The 25,587-nt window shown below is 46.7% G+C and overlaps 1 protein-coding gene across 13 annotated transcripts in view; it reads right to left on the bottom strand.

Annotated features, from left to right (window-relative positions):
• Positions 1-25,587, bottom strand: part of TRRAP (transformation/transcription domain associated protein) — a 115,365-nt gene that overhangs the window by 24,862 nt on the left and 64,916 nt on the right. For 6 of the 13 annotated variants that reach the window (XM_058710937.1, XM_058710946.1, XM_058710942.1 and 3 more), the window contains 18 exons: positions 25,313-25,459; positions 23,231-23,444; positions 22,561-22,679; positions 20,283-20,436; positions 19,176-19,378; positions 18,453-18,574; positions 17,917-18,130; positions 15,947-16,126; positions 13,890-14,036; positions 10,818-10,937; positions 10,334-10,621; positions 10,028-10,165; positions 9,279-9,391; positions 8,755-8,890; positions 5,646-5,837; positions 2,849-3,077; positions 1,992-2,257; positions 1,330-1,430 (listed from right to left, as the gene is read on the bottom strand). In XM_058710937.1, the coding sequence (XP_058566920.1) occupies positions 1,330-1,430; positions 1,992-2,257; positions 2,849-3,077; positions 5,646-5,837; positions 8,755-8,890; positions 9,279-9,391; positions 10,028-10,165; positions 10,334-10,621; positions 10,818-10,937; positions 13,890-14,036; positions 15,947-16,126; positions 17,917-18,130; positions 18,453-18,574; positions 19,176-19,378; positions 20,283-20,436; positions 22,561-22,679; positions 23,231-23,444; positions 25,313-25,459 (3,083 nt within the window). Of the gene's footprint in view, positions 1-1,329; positions 1,431-1,991; positions 2,258-2,848; positions 3,078-5,645; positions 5,838-8,754; positions 8,891-9,278; positions 9,392-10,027; positions 10,166-10,333; positions 10,622-10,817; positions 10,938-13,889; positions 14,037-15,946; positions 16,127-17,916; positions 18,131-18,452; positions 18,575-19,175; positions 19,379-20,282; positions 20,437-22,553; positions 22,680-23,230; positions 23,445-25,312; positions 25,460-25,587 lie in introns of all 13 variants that reach the window. The other 7 variants (XM_058710945.1, XM_058710950.1, XM_058710944.1 and 4 more) reach the window with 6 other exon arrangements.

Below are 25,587 nucleotides of genomic sequence, written 5' to 3'. Positions count from 1 at the left end.
AGATTCTCAAAAAGGTAAGTGCCACGTGACCCAGTGATTTCACTCTGAAGTATGTGTCCCCAAGACCAGTGAAAGCACATGCTCACACAAAACCTTGTACGTGAATGTTCACAGCAACATGACTCACAGCAGCCACGAGCAGAAACCATCCAAATGCCCATTAACTGTTGAGCAGATAAATAAAACGTATAGACACACAGTGGAGCGTTCTTTACCCACAAAGTGGAGCAAAGCACTTGCATCGGCTGCAGCACAGACAACCCTTAAAACCATGATGCTGTGTGAGAAGCTGGGCACAAAAGGCCACAGACTGTATGGTTCCGTTTATACGAAATGTTGAGAATGGGCACGTCATAGAGATAGGAAAAGATTAGCAGCTGTCAGGGGACAAAGGAAGGAGAAAATAGGGAGTGACTGCTAACAGGTATGTGGTTTCTTTTGGGGATGATGGAAAGGTTTTAGAAATAGCAGGTGGTGATGTGTACAACTCTGTGAATGTACTAAAACCCACTGAACCGTATGCTTTCAAATGGGTTATTTTATGTCATATGAATTTAAAACACTAAAAACAACAAAAAAAAAAACCAAAAAAAAACCTTTTACTTTGACAAAATCACTTCCTTATTTAAAATAAGCTAAAGAAGTAACCCCTATTGTTGAAAACGTGAGAGTCTGAGAGCGCTTCAAACTCTACATACGGCATCGAGCAGCATCTTGTCAGTATATCTCATTTGTACACTTCTTATAAAACTTCATCTGATGTGCATTTCTGCAAAACAGGATTCTGTGACCTTTTTCTGTAATGCACCAGATGACAAGCAGGTTTAGGCTTCGTGGGCCCAACAATTTGTCACAACTGTGGCTGTAGTGTGAAAGTGGCCACACAGGCAGTGTCAGTGGGGATCGGTGTGTCCCAGCACATCACTTATAAAAACCAGATCCTGGCTGGGTTTGGCCTGCATGTTACTACCGACTGGTCCCCTGCTCTAAAACAGGAAATGTCTCCATAAAAGGAATGAAAGAAATCACCTCTGGTCCAAAATGTCATGCTGCGAAAATGGGGAAATGAATCCATGCCATCAGCATTTTTGTGTTCAAGCAACTCATTTTTAAAAAAAAAAAACGCCTCTAAGTTCTATACATCAAACTGGCTTACCAATCTGCCGCAACTTACGATCTTCACAGAGATAGGACACCTGAAACATCACACCTGACAACTGTCACCGAACCATACAGACTTTGAGCTTCACAGGCACTTCAAGTTATAAAAAACTATTTACATAATCTGACGAATTTTCCTCTTACTCTCCTTCTACGTAACATACATACTTGTTGATCTGAGCCAAGAACATTCCCTTCAGGGCGTAAAACTCAGCAGTCATCTCTTTTGTGAAGTATTTTAGGTTTGTAGATTCAATAACTTCAAGGCCCTGTTTAAAAACAAACAAACAAAAAAAGTAGGAAAAGAGTTACTGAAATTTCATCAAAATATTTAGCTAGGCGGTAAGCCCTAAAGGTCATCAACAAGTGTACGTGAAGTTGACAGCAGACCTCGCCCACCACAAACAGCTCTAGATGGACAGACAGACAGCTCCTAAGTGAATTGCTAAATGCCAGATTCAGCGCTGGACACCTTAAAGGATACTGTTTTTTTCTATAACTTTATGCGTCTAGTTCGTCTCTTCGTTTTTATTAACGTTCCTCTGATCGTCGTCAAAATCTCCCTTATACCCTCATAATCAGTTTTTCATTTTCTTTCCTTACATAACCTTAACCAAGCGTAGTATAGAGCTGAGACCATAAAATGTACTTCAAACGCTCCAGTGCTTTCCTTTCCCTTTCGGTTTTTGAAAGGACAGTCTCCCACTCGCGACGCTGTGCTTTCAGAAAGTTCTGGCTCGCTTTCCCTACAATTTGCACCAGGAGTTCGCACGTGGGCACTCGCTCTTCGCCAGACCGCCTCAGCAAAGGGGCTTCCGCTGTCACTGTACCTGCATACACTCGTTCTTCCCCATGACTCCTGCCAGCTGGAGGTAGCATTTGACTTGCTGTCGAATCTTCTGGAAGCAATCCACAATAGGCACAGTTGGAATAGTGTGAATACGACTTAGTATGTCCAGAGCTACATTGACCAGTCCTTGTTTTCGGGCAATTTTCCCATACTGGATGATCGCAGAAGCAGACGCATGCACCCCGAGCATGGCATTGTTTGAACTTGGATCGTGCTGAGAACTGTTTTCATATGCAGTTACAATCGCTAGAGAGCAAAGAAAAGAGCTATCAGTCTCCGCGAAACATTTCTCAAAGTGTTCCACGATAAGGCTTAAATAAAAAATGAAAAACACACACACATGGCTTATGAAAACGGGAAGCTCTGTGATAAACCCGTTACCTTTCCTTGCATTTTACACAAAGAAAGTATTTTACGCAAGAGTAAGGTGTAAAAAGCGCTGACTAGTGAGCTGAGCATTTACCATTGTGGCTAACTAAATGGCAAAGGTGGCTCTAAACAGAAGTCTGGCGGGGTGAGGGGATGAGCCAAAAGGCCCAGGAAAACTGGAGAAGCCTCCACACGGCCACCTTCAAGTGGCTCTTCCTCGGGGACCTTCACAACGAGCGCCACACCCCGGAGCTCCGATCCCCCGGCCTGCACCCCAGCAGCTCCTGTGCCAGCAAAGTGTTAACAGGGTGGGGAAATCTCCCCACCTTTCACTGCCTTCACTTCTACCCTTGCCATACCAACCACCACCTACCCAACCTGCCAGAAAATAGAAAATCTGGTAAAAGAAAAAAAAACACGACAAAACCAAGACATGAAACCAGAACAGTGGGGTGTCTGGAAAATTACATGATGAATGCATGCCGGACCAGGTAGGTTTACCCTGGTAATGATGCTGCCTCCACATGAACACGCTGCTCCAGTGGGACAAGTCATCAGACACGATGGGCAGCCGGTTCCTCCAAGTCTTCACCACCGTCTTCATGTCATGTAGGCTATTGTTCCGGCCCAGGTTGGTCGGCTGCAAGCCTGCGTTTATTTGTGCAGCTTCCTGAAGCTCAATGATTTGCTGGGCTGCCTGAATGGGACCGGCAGAAGGGATTCCACGGTAAGCATTGAAGGGCACATGAGGAACATAAACCAGAGCCCTTCAGCAATCCAACGACTGTCAGGCTGTCACAACTCACCGAGGAAGCTCTCCAGCTCGTATAGACACCTCAAGGCCACGCTTCACTTACTCTTCACCCCAAAGTGTGCTCTTGTGCTCCCCCGACTTTTAAAAGCTCAGCTCTGCGGCTACCGCGATAGGAGAGGGACGACAGTGGTGTGGGCAGCACACCTTGCTAACGGCAGTCCCCCCACACTAGTTCTTTCCCATTCCCTCTGCCACCAACGAAGTGTGGCTCTCCTACCGAGCTCAGACCACAGCAGCCTGGCCCCCTGCCCTCAGGCCCTCCTTCCAGCAACTTAAACCCATAGCCACACCATGCATCTGAAAACAGGATTCACAGGTGATCCCTTTGGGCTGGCACATACATCTTCAGTCATGTCTCTCGTGGGTCTGTCCAATTCATTGCCCTTTACACCCTGATGAGCTGCTGGCTCCAAACTGATGGAAATGCCCTGGCACAATCCCGATCCTATCCAAATCCTACCTGGAAGGTTCTACTCCCTCCCACAGGGATTTCTCCCTTCTCTGAATCCTGTGTTTACTCCCTGTCCTACCACACGGCACTGAATTCCTGTTTTAAGTTTTGCTTCTTATGGCTGCCCTCTCTCCAGCTGGATGCTCCTCTGGGGCAGAATTTTTGTTTCAAAAGTGTTACATCCTCGCCAACATGGCACTAGGCTTGGCACCTGCTAGCTCGTTGACTGAGCTTAGTGGTAGACACTGCCTGCATGAATCTCTGCTCTCTATCCGCACCTCAAGTTCAGGGCATTGCCTTCAGTGTCCTGAAACCTCCCTCTCACCAAAACCTCACCAGAAACCCAACAGTGGGGTATTTCTTTTACAACAGCTTTACAGACATACAATTAAAATATCACTGAAATCACTCAAGTTTTCAGTTCAGTAGTTTTTAATATATTCTCAGCACTGCAGAATCATCAACAGCACCTAAGTATGGAACATTCTCATCACTCCCCACAGCGGCCCTGGACCCGTTCAGCGGCCTCGCTGCATCCTTCCTCTCCACGAAGGTGACAATCACTGGCCTGCTCTGTCTCCGTGGAGTGCCCTATCCTGGGCACTTCTCGTAAGTGGAGTTAGACGGCATATGGCCTTCTGTGCCTGGCTTCTTCACTCAGGGTATTTCTAAGGCTCACCCACCTGTACCAGGACTCCACTCCTTCATACTGCCCAGACACGCCACTTTTTATCTACTCGTCAGTGGAGGGTCACGTGGCTAGTTTCCACATTTTGGCTATTTAATGTACACTATGCTGCTGGGAACATCGGCGTACAAGTATTTGTGTGGTTGTGTTTTAATTTCTCTAGGACTGAAACAGGTGTCATATGGTCATTCTACACTTCATATTCTGAAGAACCGGCAGACTGTTTCCAGGCTATTTTATAATCCCACCAGCAGTATAATGTGGGTTCTAATTCCTCCACATCCTCACCAACATGTTACTGCCTTTTTTATCCTAGTAGGTATGAAATAGTATCTTGCCATGGTTTTGATTTGCGTTTTCCTAATGACTGATGCTGAGCAGCTGTTCCCTTGCTTGTAAGATCATCTGTACATCTCCTTTGTAAATGAAATTGGGTTCCTTATCAAATTTGGGCAGTTTTCAGCCCTTATTTCTTCAAATGCCCCATCAGCCCCTTTTCTGGCTTCATTCCTTCTGGAATCCCTACTATGGTAAGTACGTTGGTACACTATTTCTATATTATTTGTAAAATGCACCCACTTAAGTCTCTGCTCAGTTAGCTCTGTGGTCAGCTAGCTAACCAGAGATTTCCCCAAAAGACCAAAACCAGTTAAGTCTCTCGGCCTTTGCTGAGGGGCCGTGTGCCTGCCCTGGCATGCATTTGACACTCAACCAGGCGATTTTCAGTCCTGCCTTAGCTGTCACTTCCTGCTTATACAGAGTCTCAAGGGCAGCCAGAGGGGTGGGAAGAAGGGGGGTCTATGGAGAGAAGCAGCACATGTGAGGGGCTGTGGGGAGAGACTGCGTCAGAGCTGAGCAGCTGAACAGGTGGCCTGTGTGGCTGGAACACACTGTCAGCAACAGGGAGATGACCCACAGAGGAAGAGGCTAAGGCACAGGCTAGACCGGCAATCTTAAGGGTCTCTGAGGACGCAGGACTTTTTAGGCTGTGCAGTGGCATCACACATTGATGGTGGCACAGGGGACGTGAAAGAAAATGCCTAGAGCAAAATTAAGAATCCTCAAAGTCACTCGTGGGATGTCATCTGTCATTTATAGGCCACAGAAGCTCCCAAAAGAGAAGCCACATTTCATCCCTCAGGATTGAGACTCTGGCCTTCCTTTCGCTGAGAACAGCTTGAATGAGAGAGGACAGGACAGGTGAGAGGATCTTCCTCTCGGTCATCCAGGTCAGTTTACGGACCTAAGCCTGGCCAGGGGGTGGCCTGCTGTGACGGCCCCCGAGACTGCCCGAGGACACGCGCGTACCCACCTGGAGAAGAGGCGTGTGCACGTGCGACACCACGTGCGGCAGCCGCCGCCACTCGCGGATGGCCAAGCTGCTGGCCATCTCCACCAGGCGCTCGATGAAGCTGAGCTGCTGCTCCTCGGGGTGGCAGATAGCCAGGTACCCGCGGTACATGTTGACCTTCCAAGCCATCTCTTTGGGGCAACTTACTTCCACCTGGTGGTGAAAACACAGTGCGTGGATGCAATGGGCAAACTTCCTTTCAGTGTGAAGGGTCAACATGGTAGGCCGATTGTTTGGGAGCCAATTTTACAAGGAGATAAACAGACATTAAGCCATGAATAGATGCTTCTTTTCTTTTCAGAAGTCAGGCATGTAGGTTACATTTCCTAGATACTCTCCTTTTCCCAAAACCAGTGAGCACCCAAGTCTCTACAGGGTCCTCACTTTAAGGTCATTAGTGATTCCAAAAAAGAGGGAAACTGATCGCTGTTGTGATAGAAAAGATTAACGACCACCGCTCGGCTACAAAGTCAGCCAGAGAATTTCCAAAGTATTAAATATACGTTCACCTCCACTCGGATCGATATAATTTTGAATTGTTTCCAGTTCATAACTGTTAGCCTGAGAAACTAATCTAACTTGTTCCATGTTATAGAAGGAAGCAAAAGTCGATGGTTTAGGTTAGGAATATGAGAAAACACTCATAAATTTCAGTGTCACTTAATTTCCCCTAGATTTCTTCTATCTTAGTTATCAGTTCTATTATGAAGCAGACTGAGCCCAGAGCGGTCACATTTCCTCTCGTTGGCTCTGACCCGGCCCCCCCTCCCCCCCCATGGCTCAGAGCCACGTAAAGGCTCCACATGCTCCCCCTTTCTGCCCTGGAAAGCTCTATTTGCCAACCACCTGCTGAAGAAAGCATTACAACTTGTCTCATTTGATCAGTCTCTTACAGAGCATTTAAAAACAAATGATAAAAAAATTAAGGTCTTTTCAAAATAATCTCTGTGTGTTAAGAAGAAAGCATCTCTCCGCTGAAGGTATTTTATAGGATTCGATGTGAGACCAACGTAACATTCGTTCTGAAGCATCGTTAGCAAATAAACCCGATACACATTTTAGTGCCCTGATACCACCTAAATCACGCAAGTATGACGAGGGTGGTGAAGACAGCGCCATCCTGCATTCATAGAACTCTCTGGCTTTTTTCTGACACCTCACTTCTTCAAGCATGCTCACATTCACAGCCTCTCTCGATCTCAATAACCCAATGATGGAAGAAATTCAGGAAGACAGACTTGTCGAAACATGTGCTTCTAATACAATCCTCTAAAATCACACCGACCTCACATTTTCTGGACTTAAACACTATTCAGGAAGATGGGCTTTTGTCAATCAGCACACCTATCCTCCGTAAACCAAGAACACAGGCATCTCTTCTGTTTCCTATGCCGTTTATTAACCCAAACCAAGAAATAATGGTACTTCTGCAAGCAGCCCTGGAATCACAATGCACAGGAACGAAAACAGAAGTCATTTGATTTTTTTCCTTTAAGTATTAGTAAACGAGTAAATAATTTTGGACTATGAAGACTACTTGAATTACTTGAATTTATTGCAGATTCCTAAGAATGTTTATTCACATACTTTGAGCTTTTTCCTAATCAGCATGTGCCTTACAAGTCTTTGGAAAATTATCAAGTGCTTCTGAAAGAAGAAATTCACTGATCAGGTTATGGATAGCATGACGCTGTATGTATTTGGCTAAGTGAAACCCTGGGAAGGGAGTAAAAAGGAAACATCAGATCGAGCTATAAATATTTACTCAGTAGAACGTAAATAAATTTTGTCAGAAAAAAAAAAAAAAAATCTGTATTTTACCCATAACACGAGACTGGTCATCTCTGGGAGTAACAAACTCCCTGCATCAGATGAGCAATTTCCAGATCCCAACCCCAAAGTCAAGCCCTGTTCACACGGTCTGCGACCATCTCAGTTCCATGACCTTCTACATGTTTGTTAAAGAGTAACATCAGGAACCACAGTAACCACAATACAGGTTAAAATTCTGGACTCCTCATTTGCGAGAAAGCAGCCCCATAATCCCACGTGCTCTTGCCATCTCCAAATGACAAGAGAAGAGGAAAATCAGTGGTGTGGATGTAACTAAACCCTACTGGGAAGAAGGGCAGGTGAGGACAGGACGGTAGCACTTCCTTCAGCTCAACCCCAAGCATGAACGTCACAGGGAAAAGGTGGAGAGCCGAGGAGGAGCAGGGAAGGAGGCCGAAGGGGAACAGGAGGAAGGGCCCAGATGACAAATGAGGAGCAAAAAGAACGGCTGCATCCGAGGACTGCCTAACGTGGGGTCCAGATGACACAGAGTCGTACCGTGCAATACTGCAGCTTTCGGGGCCTGATCTCCCCCAGTGGAGACAGAGGGAGCTGCACCTCTGTGCCCACCTTCCCGCTGGGTACTCAGTTCTGCTGGATGGAACTTCACCTTAAAAAACGTGGAGCTCAGGGCGCACCTGGGTGGCTCAGCTGGTTAAGCATCCGACTCTCAGGTCATGACCTCACAGTTCCCAGGATCCAGCCCTGTGTCGGGCTCTGCACTGACAGCATGGAGTCTGCTTGAGATTCTCTCTCTCCCTCTCTCTCTGCCCCTTCCCTGCACTTGTGTACCCACTGTCTCTCAAAATAAACTTAAAAAAAGAAGTGGGGCTCAACCAAGTTAATGACTCAAGTTCCGTTACACTACGCTGCTTTCACTCGTGCGACACAGAACACACTTTGTAACACCACATCACTCAGCAGACCTTACCGCCAGGCCCGGCCCGGGATGTGCCCTTGCTGCCTGCACTTCCAGCCGTGCTTCTGCACCAAGTCCGCCTCGACGGACTACTACTTAATCTAACGCCTAGATGGAACCGATCCAGGAAAGGGGTTAGAGACGACCAAAAATAATGCCTGCTTCCCAAGTGCTATTTTTCATCTGCCAAAATGCCCAGTTTGTTCTAAGTGAAGAGAACACTCTAGAGACTTAGGGCTTTGTGGAAGGGACCCATGCGGCTGTGGAGAACATAATCTGGGCCCAGTGAGTTATCAGGCAGCAGGAAAGTGGCCTCACCTGCACCAGTGCCTCCTTCATGGCGGTCCAGTTGGACACCCGCCAAGCACACTCGAGGACGAGGTAAGGGTTTATGTGCCCTTTGGACTGGCCATACTCCGTCAAGGCTTCCCATTGGTTCAACTCCTTCGAGCACCTAGAAGACCAGGGATTCAAGAGCACAAGGTCAGTTACCAACACACTCGCAGACTGAGACAGGGCAGGAGACAAGACATTAAGTCGTTTGTTGCCATTCCACAGAAGAAAACAGAAATTTTCCCCCCAGAGCAAATTTTTCCCCCAAGGTGCCCATGGCAGTGAGCCACCCGCTCTCTGAAATAACAGCTCCCCCAGAACACCAAGGGCTGCCCGCCACAACACAGTGGAGAGCTCGGAGAACTGGAAGAAGTTGTTCCTTTCTTCATAATAAGGCCATAGCGAAAGTAGCGAAGTCCCCTTTTAAAAACACACATGAGGAAATTTCAGAGACTTTTTTTACTGGATCTCTTCACGGACTCCTGAATGCATCAAGCACGCTGGCGTACCGAATCCAGTGGTCCTCCCAAAGCTGGTACTCTGGGAAGATAGCAGGGGACGCGTTACTCCTCTCATGCTCCTTCTTGGCTTTGTCCATTGCCTTCTCATAAGATTCTTGTGCCTGGAGAAGTTAATCACGCTCTCAATTATTTAGGACAACCTGGATCTCAGGCCTGGGGGTGCCCTAAGCTCTTCTCTAAGATCATTGCCACCCGAGAGGCTCCACGTCCACAGGGAACAGGGATGGCCCCCGTACCTCCCGCCCCCTCGCCCGTCACAACAGACAGTGTAGAGACCGCCGAGCCCCAGGATGAATCTCTCTGTCCCTCAGTGAGGACAGCAGAGCCCAAAGCTCGTGCCTGTTCTGGAGTTTCTGCGGCTCAGTGTCCTACACAAGGCCGAGAGCCATATCCTGGGACAGCGGCCCAGGCTACATACAAAGGACAAACACGAGGATTAAGATTTCAACACTGAATGTAATCTACCTGCCACTTCCAACAGGACCACTGACTGCAGATAAAAAGCATCCACGTTAGCAACTAACAGTAAAGGATCATGGACTGAGTTTCAAAAATGTTTGTGTCATGTATGTGTGTTTCTCTTCAACTGAGATTTCAATCAGAAGGCCTTTCTACGCAGGGTGTTTCAAATAAACACGTGAACTTATTTAACGTGAACTCTGACTTGACAATGTTAGAAACCACCTCTCCTCCTCCATCCGGCTCAGCCGGCTCATTGGACACTGGGTGGTGGCTACCTGCTCAAAGAATCCGTGCTGCTCGTAAGCAATGGCAGTCGCCGTCTCTGAATACTTGCAACGCTTCTGCCACAAACCAGCCCACATATCTTCCTCTTGTAACAGAGAGTACAGTTCAGCTAGGGAGTCCAGGATCTCCTGAAAACAGAGCATGGTTTCTTGAGTGCTCCTGATAAAAACCTTTCCTCTTCCTCCCAATAAAGCAACGTCACTGGGCTGTAACTTAAAATCGCTCAGGAGAGGCTTACTGAAACCGTGAGGCCCCAGGCCAGGAAGACGTGACCCAGAAGACAAGGTGGGCCTCACCTGCTGGGGTGGAGTTATGCTCTCCTGCTCATAAAATTCCGTGGTTTGCTTCGGCTTAATCTGCAGACTCAGACCTTTCTCAAAAGCCTGGTGCTCCAGCATTAACGTGGACCGGAACCAGAGGTTGTGTGTCTTCCCCAAATACTTCAGAACGCAGGGCCTGATGGGAATTGGGGGGACACACTGGGACATGGCCTCGACGAAGCAGTTCAGCGCGCTGGGCTGACAATCCCGCTGCACCTGGTGGCTGCCGCTGCACAGGAACGGGCTGATCTCACCAGCCAGAGCCTACAAGCGAAGCACACGTGAACTGAGGTCTTTGCTCTCTTACACAGCATCTGACAACATTTGGGGAGGATTCACCATTAGTGAATGAGGCGTGGTTGCCTCATCCTTTGAAACTGAGCCAAGATTGTTTTCTTTCACCGAGATTTATCAACACCGAAAACCACATCTTCCAAAACAGGATGTAAGACAGACTCACGTGCTGCTGTCTGTCGGACAGAATTTTCCACAATCTGGGAAAAAGCTGGACCCACGTCTTTTCTGCCAGTGTTGTGGAAATGTGACAGAGCTGGACAAAAGCGCTGAGCAGTGCTCCCGTCTACGGAAAGAACAAAGGTCCATGTAACCACGCAGGGGGTCTCATGTCCACGCTCAAGATACTGCTATCTCTGCTGTCTCATGCTTTATCAGACACTTATCCACTGTCAAATTTTCAAAGATCAAGCGTCACAGCAGAGCATAAACACAGATTCTGAGCATGAGGAACCCATGGGTGCTTAGGAGTCAGTGACGTGCCTACATATTTTTAACTTCTTTTAAATGTTTATTACTGAGAGAGTGAGCGTGCACACGTGGGGGGAGAAGCAGAGACAAGGAGACAGGATCCAAAGCAGGCTCTAGGCTCTGAACGGACAGAGAGCTTGATATAGGGGCTCAAACTCATGAACCATGAGATCATGACCTAAGTGGAAGGCAAATGCTTAACCGACTGAGCCACCCAGGCGCCTCTACATTTTTTGACTTTTAGGGCATTTTCTAACTTTTAAGGGCATTTTCTAACATGGTTCCACCACGTCCAAAAAGTATAAACGCAATGCTGACACAGATGTGTTAACAAGAGGCACAGGGACTCCATCAAAGCTGGAAACATGAAAGAGGAAAAGAGGAGGAGCACATGCACAGAAGGGAAGTTCTTGGCCAAAGAGTACAATTCTGCAGAACAGATCAAGAACTGAAGATCCAGAGTGTCTGCAGCTGACGGCCGGCGAGATGGAAAGAGCCAGGGTCAGGAACTAAAAGCCTGGATGGTGAATCAAATCCACAGATGCCTCTGACTTTGTCCACAGCTTTGCTGGTTTTCAAAGTCTGAATCGGCTGCCGATATTTCCTACAAACAGGCAGGTTTCAAGCCTGCTGGAAGCCCACTGGGCCCATGGGGCACACCTCCCCACAGAGACAGGGCTTCAGGGACACATGCGTCATGACCAGGCTCTCCTTTCTCCAACAGCAAACCGAGGAAGGGAAATCACCCTCATGTCCACATCTACTAAAAATGCAGAAAGCAAAGCTACGAACATTTCAAGGAACATGGGTGAAAACATTTAATAAGTGAAGAATGCTCCGGTTTGGTACTCGGGCTGCCCCATGAGGCAGACGGAGATGAAACGACCACGGAGGACCTCGGTGGCTGCCCCTTCCTCCCCGGCCTCGGGGGCCTCCTGCCTCCAAGTCAATCTAGCAGAGCCGGAGCGCTGAAGGGCCACACGTGTTCACACACCTGCTGCTCATCTCGAGCCGTGAGTCGGGGATTCCACAGGTCCCCGGCCTGTACTCATTCACACACTGTCACGGAGAGGCTGGTGGCTCTGCCAACGCCAAGGAGAACAGGAGGGGACGCTGGCGTCAACACGTTTCTCACAGGGAGGAAGACAGCCAATTCTGGGACAAGACGCCCAGGGCAGAGAAGAGGGCAGGAGCGCCTGGTTCCATGAAGGACCCGACCCATTCACGTGCCTCCTAGTCCCTCTGGACTTAGAAACAAACTGTCTGGAGGCACCGACTGGCCCCTGACCACTTCACGGGTGGAGGGGCCTCGGGAAGGAAAATGTCAAGGTCAAACAGACTTACAAACGCAGTGACTTATAACCCCACCTTGCTCTACAAAAAACAGAAATATGAAAAATAACGTCCATCAACACGTGATAAAATAACATGAACGCCACTCTGACTTCTGAAGCCTCCTGGTGGCTTTCACTGTTCTCCACAGCACTCACCAGCCCACACAGCCACACCGATTTTACCTCTGTTTATTATTTCCCCCAGTAGAACAGGAGCCCCACGGGGCTGGTCCTCTTGTCTGTTTCATTCAGTTACACGAACTGCTAAAATGTACTCTGATCTTTCACAATGAGCTGATCATTAAACTTACGCCAAAGCAACCAATGAGTCAGTATCTACATGGTGACTTATCATGGCGACTGTCAGCCAAGAAAGGCCTTTGGGTTTGGGGGCACTGACCCACCACCCTTCTTTCCAGCAGAAATGACAGGAGGGACAGGGGCCTATCAAGTCTTCAGTTGTGAACAAAAGTGTGTCACCTACATGTAAGAATGCTCTGCTTCCGTTCTGTGCACAGGAAGACGAAGTGTTATGTTTATCCACACATAAACACAGTGATCACTCAGATGCAAATTAAAAGTTTGATTTAACGCACAAATTCAGAATAGGTTACCAGAGAACTTTAAATGTACAAATTATCTGTGACAAGTAGTTTGTTTCTCGTTTTTTTCACCTAGGTCCTGATTTGAACAGAATCATTGCTGTTTCTTTGTAACACTCTTCAAAAACAACTTGGTGTACTGGCCTTAACCAATTCTTGTAGTCTTTAACTAAAAATCATCACTTCTATAATTAACCTAAGAGTCTGAGGAAGTCAAAAAGCTTCTAGCTGGCTATATCCCAAAACAGATGCATTTGGGGGCGCCTGGGTGGCTCGGTCGGTTGAGGGTCCGAGTCTTAATTTCGGCTCAGGTCATGAGATCGATGGAACCCCATGTAGGGTTCCGTGCTGAGCCAGAGCCTGCTTGGGATTCTTTCTCTCCCTCTGTCTCTGCACCTCCCCAACTTGTGCTTTCTCTCAAAAAAACCCAGAAAACAAAAAACAAAACAAAAGGTGCGTCTGGAGGACCTCTCCCTACAAAGTGAACTTCATTTACCATGTTAACCTATTCTCATTTTCTTTTTATTGCATTTGAAAAATAATTCAGCAGTGTCTCATCTTATATTTTTAGTAAACAATTTCATCCTTTCTTTCAAGGGACAGCAGTGGGAAAATTATTTTCTCCCATAAGATACTCTAATTCCTTCCTCAAATCTTTACACAGAGTATCCACTTTAGTCTCACAGAATTATGATAGCGTCAACTGAAAAAAGTGAGAAAATACGTCTAATTTGTAGAAGAAAACTTCACACTGCCGTGGGGTAATCCTGCTCTAGGATTCAAAATATTCAGGGGAGAAGACCACCACCGTCCCTCGGAAGCCACACAGACCTTCACCTCCCGAAGAGTGTCAAGGAATTTGTCGTGTCTGTTGGTTAACATGTGCAGTTGGTTTCCGATGTCCTTTTCAGAAAGCTCTTTGGTTTTGGGTGTGCTGGTCTGGTCTCCCGGGGCCAGCTCAATGTCAATCTCCACGTCCTGTGAAACAGAACACAAACAGGCAAAAACAAAAAGTCAGACAGTTAGAGAAAACCCAGTAAACAGCTCTTGCAAACTCCTTGTTACAGTTTTGGCAAGTAAAATTCTAGGCAGTTTCCCAGAATTTTAAAACTATGTAAATACTTTGAGCTCTAAAATAAACAAAGCAGATGGACTAGATCAGACTTCTCTCTCTCTAAATGACACTATGGAAAGATCACGGTTTTGCTCTTCTATTTGGATTGTGGAAAGCAAAATGAAAAAGTGCAAATTCTAAACAGTAAAAATAACAATGATAAGGAATTACAGCCTATCATTCCTCAAAATGCAGTACAGCTGCCTCGCTCATTCAGATTAAGAATATGGTCAGGGTCACTGCACAGAACCTGTTGGCACGATGTTTTATAGGACTCATTCCTAAAAAGGAATAAACCCTTCTTTCTGTCTGAAGCCTCTGAGAAGTCACAGCCAAAATTCAATCATCAAGCAAGCCTCTGAGTTATCAACCATTTGGTATGTGCCCCTGAAAAAGCACAACAATGACTTCCAAGTTGGCAATTTACTTCATACAGGAGAGTAAGAGGAAGCAAAGATTGTATCACTAGATCATTTAGTGTTCAGCAACAGAAGGAGATTTTAAATTCTTATTTGATAATAGAATGAGTAGATATCCCACATTCAGGAGTGGCATCAGACTACCCTTTCAGAGCAAAGAGGGTGCCTCCTTTTGCAATCCTGGGTGGCTGCTTCTAAAACCCAGCACTCCGGGGAAAGACTGAGCTTCCAAGAGCAAACAACCTAAAGGAGACCCAAGTTTAAAGGTCTATGCCTGGAGTAGTGGCGGCTACTCCTCATGGAGCACTGAGGGTCATCGGGACGAAGACCTCGGCCTTGCTAGCCAGTTCTGGGCTCCAGGGTTGCTCCCACCAGGACGAGGTGGAGACTTGGGAGGTTCACAGCAGACTGCTGGTAGAACCTGCTGGAGCCCTGGGAGGCGTCCCTCCCTAGGGCAGTGCTGTTAACACAACACGGCTTCTTCTCACTTGGGAGAGAAAAATCACCGAACAGTAGAATAATCTGTACTAAGCAAGACTAGCTCACAATAAAGTGATCTATCTCGAAATTAAATGGCAGTACGAGATGCTTATCAATTTAACCTAAGTGTCTATCAACAGATGAATGGATAAAGATGTGGTGTGTGTAAGTACAATGGAGTATTATTCAGCCATAAAAAGGAAAGAAATCTTGCCATTTGCAACAACATGGATGGATCTTGAAGGCATTCTGCTAAGTGAAAGAAGTCAGACAATGACAAAAACCATATGTTCTCACTTATATGTGGAATCTTAACAAAAAAAAAAAAAATCTTACGGAGAACAGACTGGTGCTTGCCAGAGGCAGCAGGATTAGGAGAGGGCAAAATGGGCCAAGGGCGGGGGGGGGGGGGGGGTCAAAAGGTATAAACTTCCAGTTATAAGTCAGTCATGGGAATGCAATCAATGTATAGCATGGTGACTATGGGTAATGCTACTGTATTGCATATCTGGAAGTTTCCAGGAGAGTAAATGTTAGAAGCTCTCATTAGAAAAAAAATCTGGTAACTGCATGGTGACACACCTTAACTAGAGGTATCCTGGTGATCATTTAGTAATATATACAAATATTGGATCGTTACATCGGACACTTGAAACTAACATAATGTTGTATGTCAGTTACACCTCAATAATAAAAAAAAAGAAACATCTAACTGAACGGAGGTACCACATCCAGAACTTTCAGGTAGAGACAGGTTTTAATACATTGCTCTTGCCCTCCCAACCCCCCCCAAAATCTAAGGCTGATATAAAATTCGTCCACAGAAATGGGAATTCTGCTGTGAAAAGGAAGGACCACACAATCTGGAGCATTACTTCCTCTTTGGACTCGCTGTTCTCTCGCTCCCGAGGCTCCTGCTTGACATGTGTGACCATGGCGAAGGCCGCTCGGTCGTGGCTGTCAGCCAGGTTGATGACATTGGTGATAGACGGGAGCATGGCTCCTTGGCAGCTGGTACCAATGGGAGTGCTCTTCTCACACACCGCCAGAAGCAGCTGAAAAGGATTTATGAAAAGAAGACAAACCTAGAACATTAGCCTGGCATTTGGGGTGCAGGGACCCATGGTTGACACCTAGTTCTCACAACTGGCACACATAGGGTGTTGACTCGTGAGCCCAGAGCTCTGCTTCTCCCCAGCTCAGCCAGACAAAGGGTCTGAACTTTTCCTCCAGACACCCCTCACTCGGCACCTCTGACTCAGTGTCTAAGCAGAAATTCAGTATTTTTCTCCCCTACCAGACGGGCTTCCTCCTGCCATCAACTCCTGCCCAGACTAAGTTCCTAACTCATGGACTTCCTCTTCCCAAATCATCTCCTCACACACAGCTGACTCAGTGCTCTTCTCCCTGTGGCCCCCAGTGGCTTCCATGGCCGCCAGGGGACAGCGCAAGCTACTCAGCATGGCTCACGAGCTCGTCCCTGACGTAACACTCGTACCCACACCCAATACTTCCACGACTATTCCCCACCTCCCAATATGCTTTGCCACCTGGCCTTTGCCTCTTGACCTGGCTGCCCCCCAAACTAAGCCACTCTTGCCCCTGCCCCGGTGGAGCTGAAGTGTCAGGGGGAAGGACAAGCCCAACATCAACACGTAAACAGACACATACTAACAAACAGAAACAGAAAACGACGACAACAACCAATAACCCAAAACCAAACCAAAAAAGATACATACTCACTGTAAGAACAGAGCCAAGAAAAAGGGAGACCAACAGAACAAAAGGGTGCCCCTTTTAGCTTAGGTGTTAAGAATGTGGCATGTCTGAGAACACAAAAGGCCAGTAGGGCTGGAGACCACTGAGGGAGGAGGGAGACAGGGAGGTCGGTATTGGGCTGGAGAGAGGAAAGGGTCTGGTCACATGGGGGCTGGAAAGACATGTCCTGGAGGCTGGATTTTGTGCCAAGTATAAAGGCAAGGAGTGACACACACAATCAGCATTATTAAGGACAATTTTGCAACAATAACAAAACTGGGGTGGTGAGCAATGATGGTGGCCCCAAGAGGGCAGAAGAAGAAAAAAGGGTGAGAAGCAGGTGGCCCTGAACTGGTAACCCCTGGCGACGGACCAGATGCACAGGACAAACGAGGCAAGGAATGGCAGATCCCCAGCTTGTGCCCCTAAAGAAGATTCCACAATCTTCTATCTCATTAGGCAAAGTAATTTGGTAACCTTCTAGCTTCACTTGTAAACAAGCAGACTAGAATTATCTGCATAGCATCGATAACTGATGGGAAACTAGGCTGCCTGGTGTAGTAAGCAGATAACTAAGCCAATGAAAGGCAGTGGATATGAACAACAAACAAGAAAACAGAAGTCTCCCCACAATCCTGTTAGAAACATCTGACCATCCACTGAATAGGTCTGATCATTTCACACAGGCCTCTGTCACTGGCATGCTGGCCCCTCACACTAGGGGATCAAAGTCCGTGGCTTTGTCAGGCTGGTCTGGCCTGGCTGCTCTACCTTCCTGCTCTAAGAATGATGAGACGTGACACAGTACATTAAATCTCCAAGGGTGCATAGACAGAATTTACAATTTTCACACTTGAGGAAAAACAAACCTCTGGCTACACACTGAAGAACACTATTCAATTTTCTAGGAGCTTAAGACCACCCCTTAAAAAACCCCTCGAGCTGAAAACAAAGCTTTAAAAGTCTTTTTTTTCTTCCTGGAAGAGAGGACAGCAGTTTATGGTGGAGGTTTCTAATTCATCTCAGACAATGTTGATGCCTCCTGCTTCAGTGCCCTGCCAGGGACGGCGAGCTGAGCCCGTCCTACCTCAATGCACTGCTTAATCCAGAAGTGGTTCCCCATGGCTTCCCAATTCTGGGAACAGGTAACGTAAAGCAGGCGCTCGTATACCCGACGTTTCATAGAGTTGTCAAAAACCTCGAAAAACTTTGCCCTGATGAGAGGCTGGGCGCAACGCAGCCCGGAGAGGAAGGCTGGCTCGAGTTTCGCAGTCAGCTCACTGCCAGACAGCGTCTCATCCCTGAAATGGAAAGAGGAACACGGGGTGGAAGAGCTACACCAGAGGGGGACTCTGCAAGCCGGAAGCAAACAGGCAGAAAACAAGAGGGCGAGAACGCTCCTAAATGCCGCTACGAAAGCCGAGAGTGGATCATGAATTACCACAGGCTGACGCAGCATTTGAGCAAAAGGTGCGTTAATGGCACAAAAATATGTTCTGGGATTAAGTGTAGGTATGTTTAAAATTTAACCATCATGAAGAGATTCAACGTTACGTAGGTTAATTAAAGAACATACTGTAGACACATACGTGCAATGTTTGGTTAACTGCTGTCATTCATTACCTGTAGACATAGTTAACGAGGTCTAAAAACTGGGCATTTAATTCAAGGTCTTCCGGAAAGCGCTTTTCTATGTAGGCCATCATTTTCACAAGCAAAATGGACTTCTCCCGGAGTGTAGGTGTCTGTATGAATTGGGTTTTTTTTAAAAGAAAAGGTCAATTACGTCTATTTGAGAAAAAATAAATTCAAAAGCATTTCAGCCATCTTCTTTATTTTTTAAGCTCCTAAAATTTTGTCAAGTAAAGTAAGACGAGTTCATTTCTAAATGGAAAGAGCCCGCCTCTGGCTGTCTGCAAATCCTTAAAATCAAGACAGCTGCCAATCTGATTTTCCTAGGGGCTGCAGCTCACTTTGGAGAGAAAGTAACTAAATTATCAAACAAATCAGAAGTTTACAATCATCTTACTAAATTCAGTAACAGTCCCATATCATTAATTTTTTGGATGCTTACCTTTAGCACCACAAAGACTAAGAAATAAGATTCATTTAACATCTTAATACAAATACACATTAAAAAGAGTGACCGGTCACCTTGAGCATCTATTTAAAATCTGTTAAGTGCCATGAGAGAAATCCATCTTAAGAAAAAATCCTGCGAATGCCAACATGGGAAAAAGCGTTTTGCCGGAGAAGCGTGAGGAGAAGAGCTGAGCAGGCCATGCTTGGACTTCTGCCTGCACAGCAGCAGGTGCCTGACCCGAGCACAGCCCTCTCGCTGCCCACCTGACTGGCTGCCATCGGGGAATTGTTTTTCACCCACTCTTCCACGATTTTCACTACAGCCCGGAGGATTTTGGCATCCGGCGACTTTTCAATGAGGGAGGTCAGGATGGCCTGAATGAAGTTCTTCCTCATCTCCATGCTCATGACGGCCAGGCGCGTTTTCACCAGCTCCAGACTCAGCATCACCAGCTCGCCTGTTCCTGCTTGTGCAGAGAAAAGGGGAGCACCCCAACAATCCACATGATGCATGATGTGGCACGTCAGATTCTGTCCCACCCTGCCCCCCAAATACTCTCCTGCAAGAGGGGCCTCATAAGCGCCTCTGCACGGGCAAGGGGACGATGGAGCGGATGGACCAGTGCCGGACACCCAGACACAGGCAGTCCTCAAGCCATGTTCACAGGACTTCTGCTCCGATGGGCCTCTAGCAGTGGTGCCAACTCTGGGCACACATGGCCCCGCCCCCGCAACCAACAACTTTATCCCTCAGGATCCTGGGGCCCACTGCTTGGGCCCAGAACCTGCAACTTCATTTTTCATAAGGCATAAAGATCTGATTATGCATTTGGTTTTACAGCAAAACCACTGGATAGCTCTCACTTAGCAGTGAATGCCCCACATAAATATCCAGCCCGCTTAAAAATTTCCTCATCCCTACATTCACAAATTTGGAATGTAATTCATGAAAAAAAAAATTTTAATGTTATTTTTGAGAGAGCAAGCGAGCACACGAGCAGGGGAGGGGCAGAGAGAAAGAGGGAGACACAGAATCCGAAGCAGGCTGCAGGCTCCAGGCTCTGAGCCATCAGCACAGAGCCCAACGCAGGGCTCGAACTCGCAGACTATGAGATCATGACCTGAGCCAAAGTCAGAGGCTTAACTGACTGAGCCACCCAGGTGCCCCTGGAATGTAATTCATTTTAAAAACGAGTCTCACTTTGGTTTTATATGAAATGCTCACAACTTCTTTTTTGAAAGCAAACGGAGAGTGGACTGCACAAAAAAAAAAACAGGAATTCACGTTGGTTTCAGAATTCAATCACACAGCAGCACCCTTTAGGTGTTCCATGAAGTCTGAGAAAAAGACGTGGGGGCCCTGGTTGTCACCTGAGGTAGCTTCTGTGCTGCCCGACGCTGCCTGTGGGTTCAGGTGCTCTCGGACCATCTTCTGCAGGGAGCGCATGAAGACCGAGATGAGCCGGTCGATGTAGCTCGGGTTGTTGCTGCAGGCGGACTTGAGGATCATAAGGGTCCCTAAGAGGTAGAAATCAGTGTGTTCAGTTTTAAGAAAAGTTTAAAACTCAGTAATCAACAAAAATGGGCTACTTAAAACATTTTAAAGTGTACTAAATAAAAATGTGTTGTTTCTGACCAAGTACGGATGAGCCCCAAGTGTCAACATTAGAAGCTTTTGTCCACACACATTATACTCTGGAGCACTGCATTTTCACTCCCAATTCTGAATTCACGGTCCACACCAAGCACGGGAGCCGATTTTTATGCTTTGGTAGATACAACGTTCGTACCTTCAGTTCTGGATTTTATCCTTGTTATAGCAAACCACCCTAAGTGAAATTTATTGTCCCATGATAAGTTTGGGCAAAAAAAAAAGAGGGGTGCCTGGGTGGCACCCCTGGGTTAAGCATCTGACTTCGGCTCAGGTCATGATCTTGCGGTTTGTGAGTTTGAGCCCCGCATTGGGCTCTGTGCTGACAGCTCAGAGCCTGGAGCCTGCTTCAGATCCTGTGTCTCCCTCCTTCTCTGCCCCTCCACTGCTTGCACTCTCCCACTCTCAAAAATAAAAAAAAATTGACATTAAAAAAAATTGAAAAAAAAAAAAAAAAAGAACAAGAAGAAAAAAGAAAATCCTTAAAAATAAATCTAGACTATTTGGACATGATAAATATTTTAGAATTCAATTTGTACCCCATTCTGAAAAACCGAGTAAGATCAGTAAAAATCCAGTAAAAGTCAACAAAACTAATATCAGAGCATGAACACTGAGTATGTGCAAAAAACGTAATCTTTCCTGACATTTTTTAGGAACATCCTAACCCTGACCTACACATGAAATTTTAAGTTTGTATTCACGGTTCCCATTATAGACCAATATAAGGGTATTCATTTGCCATTGATGGGTGCAATCATCACAGATTTGGACAATTTTAGGCTTGCTTTGTTAAAAGGCTGAGTCTCACGAGAGAGGTGACACTTGGTGATGAGTCAGTAACTGAGCCCTGGGTCTAGGGCAGGGAGACTGGTGTGACAAGACTCCAGGCTGTAGCCCCACTGCTGCCCCCGGCCTGCTGTCACCCCCACAAAGGAGGGAGGCAGGGCCAACGGTGGTCAGCTCTTCAGAGTCCTCCAGAGAATTAAGAAGACATTCAAACTCTGGAAGCCAGGCTGCGAAGCAGGACCTACTACACGACCCGCCTTAACAAAAGTCACAAAACGATTCCTCAACCATCTAAATCCACCCGGTTCCAGAAGAGAGCCGGCAAGCTTGAATACTAAGGGATACAATTTTAGATAAATTTATCTGGTTCCCGAATTTCAGATAGCAAGTAGCAAGGGTCTGGAGAGCAAGAAACTCATTAAGATGTAACGTATTCAGTTTGCAGATTCAGATGCAAGTGTGTGCATGATAAAGCTACCTATGTGTTTAGATACAAGTACACAGAAAAAAAGACACATCAAGACGTTAAGAGTGAATATTTACTAAGCAAAGAAACTTTTAGTTTTCCTTCTTTTGTATTTTCAAAATTTCATACAATGACTAAGTTAAAAGAGCATTTTTAAACTGCTAACCCTAAGTCCGTGACTTTCACAAAAAGCAGAGTAAAGTAGCTACGCATTTGACTTCTGAGTATCTGGAGGCCCAAGTCGTCCGGCTGCCCCGATTACCTGAAAAACCAACTCTTGTCTCACCTGGGGCAGCCAGAGCCTCACCACGTAGACAGGGACTAGTTCTCGTCTTGGGAGTGGCTTCAACACGGGTGACCGTATCGTGAAAGGCAGCAATTACACATCTGTGCACACTGCTTTAGCAGCGGCTCCGTGTGTGACGTGAAGCCGGGGCAGCAGGACCCGCACCACACGGGGCAGCTCCCCCACAACCCAATCCTGCACCTGAGGCTGGGGCGGGAGGAACCGAGGGAACACAGACGTTGGTTGGGTGGAGGCCGTTTCCCTCAAAGACCACAGGGGACTGGGGCCTCATGTGTACCAGGCCACACACGACACCTTCAGTGCATGTCAGCTCAAAGCTCCAGCTGACACCCTGAGCCTTTCCGAGAAGGAAAGCTCGTCCAGAGAGCACAGAGACCGACGCCAAAAGGAACCGCTGCTACAGAAAATCTAAATCGGACCCAAACTCACCAAAGAGCTGGGAGGGATTCGCATTGGTGGCCTTCTCATAGTTGGTGAGTCCTTCATAGATTACCTTTCCGACGGCCGCATAGAGGCACTCCAGCTCTTCGTACTTGGAGGCCACGCTGGAAGTGCCTGAAACAGAAGCGAGAACCTGGGCCCTACGGTTTAGGATCTCAGGCCCATCAGGGCACCGGGACATTGACCTTCCTCACACTAGGTCTGGAGCCTTAGTTATCTTGGGATGTGGAACAACTGGCATGGGTGCTTCTCTCACACTGCAGGACTTGTGGCGCTCATCTCGGAGAGGATTCCGACTTTACAGAGCTAAGTGACAACGTTTTATCCCCCAAGCTTTCCCGGAGTGCACCCAAGATCCACTCAATTACAGTATGCCAAAGTTTGACCTCGACCGTTTGACAGTGGACAAAACGCTGTAACCCAACTTCCTTTACTGCCTAAGGAAAGTCACGTTCGGCTGACGAGTAACAGCATTTCCAAAGCAAAACAAAAACATAATGCAACGACTGCCACCGTTAAGTTCTTAGGTCAAGAAAAATTTTTTTTCAAAGAAAGATGGAAAGCCCGAAGCAAACGCTCACTATAGTAACCGGAGGAGGAGCACTCTCGAGTGACAAGCTCCGTGCCCTCCCATCTACTGAGGCACCAGAGCAAAGGTCACCTACTTGGCTCTGTTGGGAAAATGCTCATTAGGCGGGAGAGAAGGCTATGGACCGCTCGGAGAACCTTGGTGTTCGCGCACGTCATGCACGCAGCGATCCCACGCTGCAGAGGTTTGAAGCTGCTGAGGATGGCTGGAGACTGCAAGACAGTGAGCAAGAAACCCAGAACTTCCAATCCCGTGCAAATATTTCCATAGTTGACTTGATTAGGCTGCTCCTGCGGTGGAGAACACAGGCCACACACAGATGACGTCAACACTCCGGTGCCATCCACTACACAAGGATCACATTTTATTAATACAGGAGGACTTCACATTTCTTTTAACAAATTTGCTTTAAATATTTAGTCAAACCCCTTTTTAAATGCTTATGAAAGACATTAATACTCAATATTAAAAATCTGAAAGTCATTAAAATCGGGTCTAAAAAATAAAATTCAAATATCCTTCCAAAAGGAAGTATCTTTGAAACTGTGGATCTTGAAATCAATCTAAAAGATGACGTCATAAAAAAAAACAGTATTAGAAAACAGAGTATTGCTTCTTGAAACTTTTGTCTCTGTGGTTTACACACATACACAGATGCCTTGTCTATGTACTGTGTGTACACACTGGGTTGTGAGATAAAATCTTCTCACACTTACTATGGGAAAAGAGTGGAAAGTCACCACGAGCTGGGCACGTTGTATGATGGAAATGTTAGCCTGTGACGTGGCAGAGGTCGTTCACTAATGGCTGAGCTTAACTCAATGCAACTGCATTGGATAGGGAAGTAGTTTGACCTTTCAAAAAGAAAAAGAGGATGGGGCACCTGGGTGGCTCAGTCGGTTGGGTGTCTGACTCCTGATTTGGGCTCAGGTCATGATCTCTCGGCTCCTGGGATCAAGCCCCACATCAGACTCTGTATTGACAGTATAGAGCCTGCTTGGGATTCTCTCTCTCTGCCTGTGTCTCTCAAAATAAATACATAAACTTAAAAAAAAAAAAAAAAAAAAAAAAAAAAGAAAGAAAGAAAAAGAGAAAAGAAATATACAGAAAATCCTGAAGTTATATGTCAAGCTAGAATCAAAGCATATACTGCAGACAGGCAGCCTATGACCCCCTGTTTTCATGGTGCAGGTAATCTGTGCAACCTTTTAAAAAAACTCGGACAACCATATTAGTCTTTGCCATGCAAAATAACAAATGCTTAAAATCAGTCTGCAGCTGCCCAGAAATTACAGGATCATGGTTTTTTACAGAAACAGACCAAAGACCCACCAAATAATCAGCAGCATTAGCGGCTCATTTTTTTAACCCTTACCCCCCCCTTTAGTTTATTTATTTTGAGAGAGAGAGAGCACGTGAGCGCATGCCCAAGTGGGGAAGGGACAAAGAGAGAATCCCAAGCAGGCTCTGTGCTGTCAGCACAGAGACTGACGCAGGGCTCAAACCCGTGAACCGTAAGATCATGATCTGAGCCAAAGTCAGACTTTTTTTTTTTTTTTTTTTTTTAAATATTTATTAGTTTTGAGAGAGAGACAGCGTGTGAGCAGGAGAGGAGCAGAGAGAGAGGGAGACACAGAATCCAAAGTAGGCTCCAGGCTCTGAGCTGTCAGCACAGAGCCCAACATGGGGCTCGAACTCATGAACCATGAGATCATGACCTGAGCCAAAGTCGGATGCTCAACCGACTGAGCCACCCAGGCGCCCCCGAAGTCAGACATATAATTGACTGAGCCACCCAGGCATCCCAGGACTAATTTTATTACCTTATTTTATGGTGCTCGATCACAAATTATATGTCTGTTTTAAAGTTTTAAGTTTATTTTAGAGATTGTTTCATACACCAACTAAAATTGTTTATGCCAAGCCAGTCGAGAGGTCACTTTAAGAACAGATGCTTCAAGATGCAAGAGAACTATCATGTTTTCAAAGCTCTTTGCTGCCTGGGGCTGGGGACATGAGCTCAAGTTTTAAGATCTTTTTCAGGGAGTAAAACTCCCTCCCTCTCCTTAGCAGCCAAGATTGGCCAAGAGAACGGAGGATTTGGGGTTTGGTGGCCCAGCCCCAAGATCGGGTGGCAGCGACAGACACATCCACTTACCACACTCATCAGGAGCTTGTCAAACCACTGCAGTTTGAGCTCAGACTTGGACCACATGTCTGGGCGCAAGGCAGTCTTCAGGAGAGTCACACACCGGCGAGACAGCACCTCCCCAGGAGACCCCGCAGTGTTGGTATTGTCGTTAACCTGGAAATCCACTTAAATTCAAGGCCACGTCTCGCTGTGACACTGCCTCTCGCCCTGGCACCCGGCTTCCACTTCACTGCCACCTCCTTTCCCACCTGACTCAATTCAACCTTCCCCACTTCAGGGAC

Source organism: Neofelis nebulosa, chromosome 18 (genome assembly GCF_028018385.1).
Source record: "Neofelis nebulosa isolate mNeoNeb1 chromosome 18, mNeoNeb1.pri, whole genome shotgun sequence".
Lineage (NCBI taxonomy): Eukaryota > Metazoa > Chordata > Mammalia > Carnivora > Felidae > Neofelis > Neofelis nebulosa.
Note: the sequence above shows the minus strand (reverse complement) of the source record. Positions and strands in the feature narration are given on the sequence as shown.